Raw genomic sequence first — 10995 nt, 5'->3', positions numbered from 1 at the left:
AAATAAAAAACAGTGAAACCAAACACACACCTAATAAATTTAGAGAATGGATGTATGTTTGTGCTGGGGCGAGTGATAAGAAGTTTGTAAAGAAAAAAAAATAAAAAATAAAATAAATTACCCTAAGTGGGGCCCAACAAAAGCCAACCAAGGTCTAGGGGTCCACTGCCTGAAATCAAATGTAACAAACAAACAATCAAAGATGACACTTTCTACCAAATCTGTCTCTTAGCTACTTTTAGAACACAGACACAAAAAATTTAGAGAGAGAAACAGCATCTATGACTACAAGTACAACTTGGGTTGAGAGAGACTACAGTTCATCGTGAGAGTCGGTCTAAGAGGTAGGAACAAAATGAGGAGTGTAGAGCGAAGATTTGGCAGATAAATGAGTGAATATTGTCATTCATGGTTAATCTGATTTGCATGGTTTGAATTTTGAAAAAATATTATTTTTTTTTGTTCTTTTCTTATCCTGAGGTTCAGTTATTTCGTGTAAATCTCAGACATGCAAGCAATTTGAATTGAAAAAATAATCCGGGATCTTTTAGATTCTCTTCTCTCTCATCATCTTCGGTCTTTGCTGAATATATGGCTGGTCTTTTGGGTTTGTTTCACAATTTCCATAGTCATCAGAGATTCTTAGGTAATCCTAGATTTTGTTTTCAGATTAGTTCTGGGGTTTAGGTATCAAACACTTTTTCTTTTTACTTCTCTCTTAAATATTGATGTTGGGAATCTAGGTTTGGGTTAAAAATTTAGTCTTGAAGACAGAGGTAATGCCAGATTGAAATTTGAAACAGGAGACACTGGTTTGTGTCATATGCTTAGATTAGATTAGATATCTTTGGATTAAATGGAAGATGATACAACAATGCCTCAAGATGATCAAAGAAATTCTGATGGTACTAGAGGCATTGGGGGTCTTAATAGATCTTCTAAGAAGTCAAAGCAGACAAAAGTGCCACAAAGGGGACTTGGTGTGGCACAGCTTGAAAAGATAAGACTAGAAGAACAACAAAAGAGAGATGTAGGTGCAATTTTACCATCTCCTAGTACTTTATCATCAACCAAACCACCCTATCTGCCTCTCCCAGTTAAGAATTTTCATGACTCCAACCTATCCCCTTCCACACCACTTTTACCTTGTGAGCCATCATCTGAATTTAGGTCCCCTTTGTCACTGCAACAGCAACAACAACAACAACACAAGGATGTTAAAGTTCCAAGCACTGTTCCATTGGCAAACAGTGGTGGCTTTGATGTTGGCTGGCATGTTGTTCCTGGACATGGGAATGTTCCCAAGTCGTGGAGCTGCTACCAGTTTGATTCTGAGAAGAACAACTTTGGAGTGGACCCAGGATTGCCGATTCTACCGAGTTTGCCTTTTGAATCCAGCCCCATTTGGCCTCTGCCCAATTTGGTGCAGAGAACACCACAATATCAGCATCAAACTTCTTCACCAGTGGTAAGACATTTTTTTTAAGTGTGACCTCTTTTTAATTTGTATGATGGGATTTTCATTGCCATCTATGATCTATTTATCACATTCTCTTCCCATGGAATTGGTTTATTGGACATGTAGGTGAATGTCTCTCTTTTCAATTTACATGATGGGGTTTCCATTTGCCATATATTCATCACATTCTCTTCCCATGTAATAAAAAAGGATTATTATATTGAACATGTAGGTGAGTGTCCCGTCAGGAACTTTATCAACATCTATGCCTCATTTCACAATAGAGCCCCCTTCAAACCAAAACAACAATTGCAGCAGTGTGCCTGAGAGGTCAATGGAGAAGGTATGTGCAATTTGTGCTCTTGAATTAATTTATGTGCATATTTCAGTATGTTTTATACTATATGTTATGGATGAGATGCTGGAAATGCATTGTTAAAGTCATTAGTTGAATGTGGTATATTCCGGGGAGGCTGCTAATGGATGTTGTGGCGGTGGTGGCCACCTGCAAGGACACATTAATGGGGGTGACCAGGTGGGTTATGCTATTTATTGGCATCAGTGACATGGATCAGGTGAGACTGGATTAGCAGATATCATCAACTGGAAGCTTGTAACGCCTTACTGCTTCTGCATACATGCAAAGTGCCTGTTTTGTCAGTATGGTAGCAGTTCCTGAAATTGTGGCGAGAAAGGTGGCATTCCTGATAGATTTGTTGTGGTTGTCAACTTCTATAGGAGTGTGCTAGAGACAAGATCATTAGGGTTATAACTCGGCTGCCAGGATATCCGGGTAGATTGGATCTTTATTGGGTTGTAGTGCATGCGGACTCATTGGGTCCTTAAGGTATGGAGGTTGGTCTAGAACACTTCAATTCATAATTCAGTTGTTTAATTTAAAGATTGTGTTTTATAATAGGAAAATGTTGAATGTACACCCCAAATTTGGGGTGAAAAGGTGTAGGGAAGAGAGATATAAAGGAATTAGTAAAAAAAAAAAGGAGGGAGAAAGTGAAAGATGTAATTGGATGGTAAAAGAAGTGAGAGATAGGAAGAAAAATGAGGTGGAAAAGGTGGAAGAGAAAGTGGCAAGTGAGTGTATGAATATAATTGCCCTTTATAATAATATACTTCTTGTACTAATTTACTCTTCTATATGGCTAAATGTTTCAGTTTGTTCTGTTGAACAGTCACATCATAGTCATGTGTGGTCTCAACAAATTCAGTCAGATTTTGAACTGGTGCATTTTAGTAGAAGAGATTTTCCTCAGAGTTATTAAGTTTATGGAATTTAATATAGGTGTTTGAAACATAATGCAGATGATTGGCATGAAAAGGCAAACGCCATACTCTTTCTCCCCAGATTTTCCTCATGCCCCTGCTTTCAATTGTATATCGTCCCCCTTTGCTGAAATAAGAACTAATGCAAAAACTCTGTGCGGTAATGGAACCGGATTTAAATTTGATGCTGGCAATTCAACTTCCAGGTAGTAGTTTCATTTTATTTTTTTGACCCATATGTTGTAGTTGTAACTCTTGTGGGCTCATACCATGCGTATCTGCACCATCTGCAGGGAAGTATCATCCTCTTTAGCATCCTACTCTGAGCCAAACTCAAAGAAAAGAAGAGAAGAGAATGAGAATTTCAATGGAGATTTTCTCACGTTGGCTCCTCCCTCTCCTACTTCGTATCCACCTTCGAAGTCCAAGTTGTCTTCAACTTACCTAGCATTTCACAACCAGGTATGTCTTGAATTTGAATCTCTATCTTGTTAGGTTTGGGAAAATTCATTCGCCATTTTGCTATATTCATTATTCACTCTAAACTTGTATTTCATTTTCTAAAGGGAAATGTAGAAGATCAAATCCCTGCCCCCCCACCAGTGTTCAGGCTGTTCAATCAACAAAAGCAACCATTTTATGGCTTCTTCCTTCCAGAACCAAAGGAAGAACAAATTGGACAAACAACAGCCAGGATTCAGAATGGTCATGAAGTGGGAGAAAGTGTTGATCTTAACTTGAAACTATGAATATAACTTCTAGGATAGTTGTTTCTCACTATGAAAGTTGCATACTCGTCTTATTTTATTTTATTTTTAATTTTACTAGTCGTAGATATTCCTAAATGTGCACATGTAGTGTTGGTTGAGTATGAAAAGGACTAGAAATCTTGGCCATGTGAGCAGTAGGAGTGGAAAATGAAAGGAGAGATGTTGATTTGTTTGTTTTGAGTGGCAATGCCTATGTGCTTTGATGAAAGCCAACCTCTAGTGGCTTTGCCTTTGGAATTGAGGCTATGGATTTGTTTGTTTTTTTTCTTCTCTTTTTTACTGTTTCCTTGCTTGGTTATTATAGTGCCTGGTTGGATGAGTCAGGAACTGGAGTGGTAACAAACTTATGCATGTGGGTTGTGGAGGCAGCTAATTGTGCATTGTTTTCTCTTCTGTTTCCATCTGGTCCCAAAATCCAGCCTCCATTATGGTTCTAAAATGACAGAACAGTAGGGCCCTCAACATCCAGTAGCACGTGTGTCAATTATGACTTGCTGTATTGTTTTTGTGTGGATGTTTCATTAGATTTTATGAATAGTGCATGTTTGAATAAAGTTTGCACATTTGGGTTTGATACAAATTTAAATTTGTAAACTGAGTTAGTAAAAGTATCTCAAATCTTGTTGATCCAAAATTAAATTTTAAGGTACAATTTTACTCTCAAACATATTTTTTGGAAATAACCAAACATGACCTCGCATACTTTTGAATCCTCTCGTAGAAAATCCAAACACACCCATAATCTGGTAAGAGAATTATCTGAAAAATGGAAGAGTGAATTAAGATTATCATATGCTTTTTAATGGCCAAGATTTAAAATAAAAAAATGAAAGTCAACTAATTATCACATGACCATTTTAAAAATAACATGACATGCGTATTTTTGTATAAAAATTGCCAACATAGTCTTGTATTTCATGCACGTAGCAATTAGCATATTTCACCTCATAAATCTTACTAAGCTATTTAAGAAAAAACTAAATATTGAGAGCATAAGTCATAAAAGAAGAGAGTATGGAGATAAGTGTGTTACCATTTTTTAAATTGAGAGTCTTGATGAATTGGTATTTAGTTTAATTTATTTTAAAAATATTTTTAGATTTTTAAGAGTTTTTAAAATTAATATTATATCTAAATTAATTCAAGTCTAAATAATAATTAGTTATGCATGTACCAAATAACAAAAAGTTATACATTTTGTATGAATTGTTTTCACACTCATATTACAAAGGTTTCAGAACCTGTTTCAAAGCTGTGGTGACTGATGGAGGCGACTAAAATTGTTTCCAATATGAACCATGCGTGTTTGGCTAATTTAGGTTTTTAAATCAATTCTAAATTAATTTTGGGGAGGATAGAAAAGATTCTAGGATTAAAAAAATAAAAACCTTTTTGGTTGGTAAAACACAAAAAAGATCTTATACTCTTAAAAGTAATTTTTTTCTACTCACTTTTAAAATATCAGCCAAACTTACACCAAATAATTTTCTTATAATTAATTCTATTAAAGTCAAATTTCATGGTAGAGAGTGTCTAACCACTAGGTCAACCCGTCGACTTAACAGCCAAGGCTTTGTGTTCATACGTATTAAATTTGATGGAGACCAACAGCCTATCTGATTATGTGCAAAGTTGACGTGAAGATTCCCGTTTGATATCAACAAACTTTTCCCATTGGGGATCAAACCAAGCAAAACCTCAAGAAAGGCCCTTAGTTTTTACATTGTTGGCTACAAGAACATTCCATATTGCACCCAAGAGCATTCTATTTTGTTTTTCTATAGAAAGAAAGGAATCGTAAGATACATACTAAATTTTGATTGCGTTGTAAAAACAGGAAATAAGTTCGGCTCCTCCAAAAACAACACCCTCAACCCCTTCATCTATCTGATAATATGTCTTATGGGAAATGATAAAATGGAAAACATGTTTCTGATTTCTGAACGATGAGAAATAAAAACAATCATATACGGTGGAGTAACTACCGACTTCGCAACACAGTTTTTATCGGTGCTATATTGTCTTATTGCACTCACATTGAGCGGAATAGTGAAAACTGTAACCACTCAACTGTTCTCAATCGATGTCAATTCCACCTTAAATTGAAGTCACCAACAACATAGTCTCACGCAAAGACTACAAAAGCCATACACCCCAACAAGGGTGTAAGAACCATACAAGGCACTAATGTATGAAACATTATTTGGTCTACGACCAACCAAATACATAATCAAGAACATACACCAATGCCAGGGAGAAGGGATAAAGTAGGATAGCCAGAATAGATGTCCATAGAGGGAAGACAGTGCGGAAGCTGGCATAGACGCCCACGACAATAACCAACACTTCTGAATAACCAATGCATAGACAAGGGCCAAGAAAACTGATAGGCAAAGCACATTATTCATTGTCACTGCTCCATATAACTGCAAAAACAATAGAAATCATTTTTAAATGACTTGAGGAGGGGGAAAAATTACACTAATTGTACATGTGAATGTGTTGAGGCTTATAAAATAAGCCACCCTTAGTCATGTACATCACATTAACTAATAACTGAATTAACTGTAAACATCATCCTGAATAAGTTATAGTCAGTAATTGTCCCATGTTGTTTAGCTAAATTCTGAATGAATAGATCATGCAGCAAATGACATAATTTGAGCGAAAGAGATGATTTCAAATGCTTAATAGTTTATAGGTCATAATCAACTCTTGCATACTAATGCCTTAAAGAGAAAGAGTATGAAACCAGAAAACAAACGTCAGAGAAAGTTAATGAGGCAGTTTGCCTCTTATCACGACTAGCAAAATTATTGCTGACACTGCTTCACTTGAATTGGTTGCTAAAGGCAGAAAAATGAAGGAAATGAAGAAAGCAGGAACACTTGTAGCCTCAGAAAAGTTATCCACTGCATCAATCAGAGGATCAGCAAATGCAGCAGCAATAATAGTACCCAGTAGCAGAAGCAGAACTGCTTTGATGGAAGTCCATTTGGCATTCTCAATGCCCTCAGCCTCTTCATTACCCTGACCTCCCACATCCAGCAGATCATGTTCCCTCTTTGTTTCCTGTGCACAAAATCCCATCAATTATAGGCACCAAAAAACAAAACAAGTTCATTAAGTTGAGCATTGCACAACTTACTTTGTGGAAATCAGTTAAGAACTTCATTGTGTGTGGACCAGCATCACCAGATGCAACTCGAGCACGCTGGGCCCTTTGAAGCCATCTACAGACACCATTGACAAATTCTTCTTGATCAACAAGTTCATTACCAGAAGTATCAAAGTCACCCATGATTCTTTTTACAGCATCATCATGATCCAGGTCTCCTCAAACTGAATTCCAATAACCAGTGCTCTCAATTCATTATGAGTAAGATTGCCATCTTGATTTTCATCAATGGTTTGAAACAATCTATATATTCCATTAAGAAGTCAGTGACAACCAAAAGGATGAGAATAAAAGCAGCAAACTTCTTTATAAGTATAATGCTTTAAGTCAAAGCATAATAGAGATAGCTTTACTTTCTAACGACTTCTTTGTCAGGTTCACCATCTTCAATCAGCAGCCTTCCCAATGCACGCTTCTTTAAATGTGTCAAAAGTCCTAAGATAACATGCTTGTGTTTAATAAATTCAAGTTTCCTCCTTTGTATCCAGGGCTGGAAAATCTGCACCATTTTCTCTTTTTCTTAATCTCTATAAGGTGCAAAAACAATGGCCAGGTTTAAAACAGATCACACATTCATCCAGTATACAGTTACTGAAAGTGCTAATGCTAACTACCGGATCACATCCAACAAAAAAGAATGCGTATCATCAGAGTTAAACAACAATGGTGCTGGCTGATGAAAAAAAGAAACTCCAGAAATGAACAGGAAGCACAAGTGCACTGTAAAAGAAAATTACCTGTTAAAGACAACAAGCAATCAGTAAACCGAGAGACACAATGAGAGCAATCAAAACAGCCAAGTGCCTTCCTGAAGTTGAATTGAGAATTTGTGGTAATTGAACGATCACAAATGGAAGGACAGATATAACCATAATCCTTGCAGCATAACTTGTCCAAATATCAGTACTAACACCAGAACCTGCACATGGAGATTTTAGTAGACTACGGATCCAAGTGAATCAAACATTCTAGACATTTAAACTGTACAGCCCAACTGCACATATAAAAATATCATCGTTTAGAAAAAAAATAAACAAGAAAATGGTGAATCATAATATATCTTTACCTAGCCCTCTTCTCATAGTCCAAAACTCGTATAATCTATAATCATGACAACAATAATGATCAATGCACACATGCAGTGGCTTGAATGTATTATATAATCCTTGATCCACAATTATGGTTGAAGAAATATACTTGAAGCTATTGCTAAGTAAACTATCTTCCAATTATTACTTCTTGTTAGAGATGTTATAAAGGTATAAACCAATCATCTGGCTTCACTTAACAACTTCAGCTTCAGATAGTTGGGTTATGATATTGTATCAGATCCTTTATGACCAAGCGGGAAACAATTGATCCCTGCAACACTCGTTCTTCTAAAAAAATGTTGAAATTAAGCACAAGGTAGTCGAGCATGAGGGTTATTCACTGTTCAAGCCTAAAGGGATCTTGAGTGAGAGGAGCTAAAAGATATTAGATATGTTAAAGCCAAAGCTTTTGGGACAATTAGCTCATGACACTTGTTAAAAAAAAAATCAAATCAATCAACAAATCAATATTCAGCATATATTGACACTTCAAATATAATGAATGTTTTACGGAGAAACTCCACAAGAAGGTTGATTGCTTGAATGTCAAGAAAGGAGAGGAAACACTAGAATCTTATTGCTATGGGCAAGGAGAAGTTTGCTGAGCTAATTCTAAATTTTTAAAATATAAAATTAAACAATTTCAAATGGCATACCAGTTAAACTAAATCCCCTTGTGTCTCGTGAATCTATTGCAATTGAACCCTCAATGTCACACTTGCCAACAATTACACAGGTCCCCCATATTATAGTCTGAAGCAGCGTCGTTGACCCAGCTAGCAGTCCCATTCCAACAGATACCTGACTTTGAGCAACTTCTTTACTACCTGAAAGCCCAGACACTAGGGAAATAAAAAACAAGAAATACAGATTAGCGGGGAAATGGACAAATAACAGCACTAGGTAAGCATAAATTCTAGTTGGTGATAGAAACAAAAAAATTCCAAGAGAGGTGGAAAAGAATCCAAAGCAAATATGATGTTACAAGATTAAAGATCAGTGGATTTTCTATTGTTAAGAAGCATAAGAGATGTCTCAAAGCAATTGCTACTAGTCAGATAAACCTGAAATAGCTAAGTTCCCCAATTTTGGCTTCTATTTGGCAGTTGAGAATTGAACAGTAAATCTAGAATTTCTACAATAACATGTCCCGTATCAGCTATTTTTCATACTAAGAAGTGAGTGTGAGAGGAGTTAATCTTAACTATACAATCAAAATGAATGGTCAAAATTAGATTTAAATAAAACTATATTGACCAATGACCATCTATATATATTATGGTTATATGGTCAAAATTAACTCCTCCCAGATTCTTAAGCACTCATGGAACTTTTTTGCACTTTTTTTTTCATGTATTCTTATTTATTTAATTATTTTTTCTTTAAACATTAATAAGAACCAATTAAGAGATGATATATAATGTAAGTTACATAAACATATTATATCAGTTTCATATTAATTACATTATGTTAAGAGCATCATAATGGTGATTTTCATCTTAGGTGTTACAGTCATTTTTAATATCTCTACAAACTTTTTAAGTGATTAAGTAATAATAATAACTTAACAAAATTGACGTGTCAATATATAATTTGATAATAGTGTAATTTGCATTGTTAATATATTGAGAAAAAGAGCTATGTATTGATTATGAAAAACAATTTTATATTCAATATATATATATATATATATATATAATAAGTTTGTTGATTTTTATAATAATTATTTTAAAAATTATAATAATGATTATTTATAATTAAATATTTAATATTATTAGTGCATAATCATTAAACTCTAATATATTTCACTTAAATTTGTCTTTAAATTTTAAAAAATTTATGAATACAAAAGCCTAGTACAAAATTCTTTAAAAATTAGAACTAAAGTAAAACATATATATGTAATAGAACGTGAAGCCACTGACAAATTCCTCCTTGGTTATTTTCTTGTCACCATCTAGGCCAAAAACTTTTATCACCTCTTTTATTTCTTTCTCTTCATCAAAATTTGTATCAGTTACTTTTGTTTTTGAGCAGAAGGACTTTCACTTCAGAAGCTGATATACCACTGCTTCCATCTTGATCTATTTCCCTATATAATTGCCTGCAAAGTGTAGTGACTATAAATGCTTCACACCAATGCCATGATGACCTAAAAAATAAGTTAAACTGTCAAAGTAGCAGCTCTTCAAAATTTTACCTTATGGCGCTCACATTTGGAGTCCCATTAATTCTTGGTGAAGATCCTTTGCAAGGTGTTCTTTTGAACATGTTGCAATATTTTCAATATTAAATTATCATGTTTCACATATTCTAGTCTTCTTTTCTGTACCCATGGTTCAAAAACCTGCAGATTAAATAGCCATGAAGACAATTAATTACTCAGCTAGGAATTGTCAGTATCAAAATAAGTTTATTAATACGCAATAGGATGGCACATTATGATAGTGGATGACATAGTTAGTGCTTATATTAAGCACGGATAATTCAATTGTCATAGGCTTGATATTACAGATGTAACAAGAATCAAGATGTTTAAGTATCACAAAGGTCAGAGGTTTATAACATGAGAAATTTTATGGTATCTTCCAAAATTTAAGGATTTTGTTATTGTTATTAAGTAATTTTCTCCTTTTCTCCCTTAATGTGTCCTAACAAATTCAATTATTAACTCAAAAGACAACTATATAGAAACTCTTAATTTATCTGATACCGTAACAATGTGTCCTTGATTCTGAAACATTAAAATGATTTCAATAGCTGGCTTTGATAATAAAAGATCTTATTAAAGAGTGCTTTAAGGACATTTACTAATTATTAAGGAATTAAAGAACAAAAGGTATACTATATATGTATTTAGAGTTTAAAATTATTTTATTTTCCAGTCCTTGGTTGTGTGATCATTCATTAACATTTACCATAAGATAAAAGGAAAAATGGAAAATGGAAAAACCTGGTAAACGCGCGAAGTACAGGAACAGAAAAATGGAGATAATAACGAGGCAATGACTAAGGTCACGCTTCTTAGCACAGAAGAGAATTGGAATAAATTTGGGATTTCAATGATTGCAAGTGGTATGACTGAGCAAACCATGATTCTTGCAGTGTAACTGGTTTCCAAATCCGTATAGTAATGCCACAACCTTGACATCCACCAAAAGATGACATTTTCAGGCACGAAAATAGTAAGTATTGAAGAATTGGTATATTATTCTA

General features: G+C 34.6%; 1 protein-coding gene and 1 pseudogene across 1 annotated transcript; one reads left to right on the top strand and one right to left on the bottom strand.

Annotated features, from left to right (window-relative positions):
- Window positions 1-223: 223 nt before the first annotated feature.
- Window positions 224-3772, top strand: LOC100801534 (uncharacterized). Its single transcript, XM_006592861.4, has 5 exons — window positions 224-1468; window positions 1692-1802; window positions 2780-2946; window positions 3034-3202; window positions 3307-3772. The coding sequence occupies exons 1-5, from the start codon at window positions 857-859 to the stop codon at window positions 3487-3489; spliced, it is 1242 nt and encodes a 413-aa protein (XP_006592924.1). The 5' UTR covers window positions 224-856; the 3' UTR covers window positions 3490-3772.
- A 2509-nt stretch (window positions 3773-6281) lies between these two features.
- Window positions 6282-10050, bottom strand: LOC100775281 (sodium/calcium exchanger NCL-like; annotated as a pseudogene).
- Between the last annotated feature and the right edge of the window lie 945 nt (window positions 10051-10995).

The sequence above is a fragment of the Glycine max genome, chromosome 12, assembly GCF_000004515.6.
Source record: "Glycine max cultivar Williams 82 chromosome 12, Glycine_max_v4.0, whole genome shotgun sequence".
Classification (NCBI taxonomy): Eukaryota; Viridiplantae; Streptophyta; class Magnoliopsida; order Fabales; family Fabaceae; genus Glycine; species Glycine max.
The sequence above is the reverse complement of the archived record's forward strand: the minus strand, read 5'-3'. Positions and strand labels throughout refer to the sequence as shown.

What these genes read in the sequence shown, in the direction of transcription:
- LOC100801534 (XM_006592861.4), top strand. Translation starts at nt 857, where the DNA reads ATGGAAGATGATACAACAATGCCTCAAGATGATCAAAGAAATTCTGAT. An exon ending in ATCAAACTTCTTCACCAGTG is followed by an intron (nt 1,469 to 1,691) that starts GTAAGACATTTT and finishes TTGAACATGTAG; the next exon opens with GTGAGTGTCCCGTCAGGAAC. An exon ending in ACCTAGCATTTCACAACCAG is followed by an intron (nt 3,203 to 3,306) that starts GTATGTCTTGAA and finishes CATTTTCTAAAG; the next exon opens with GGAAATGTAGAAGATCAAAT.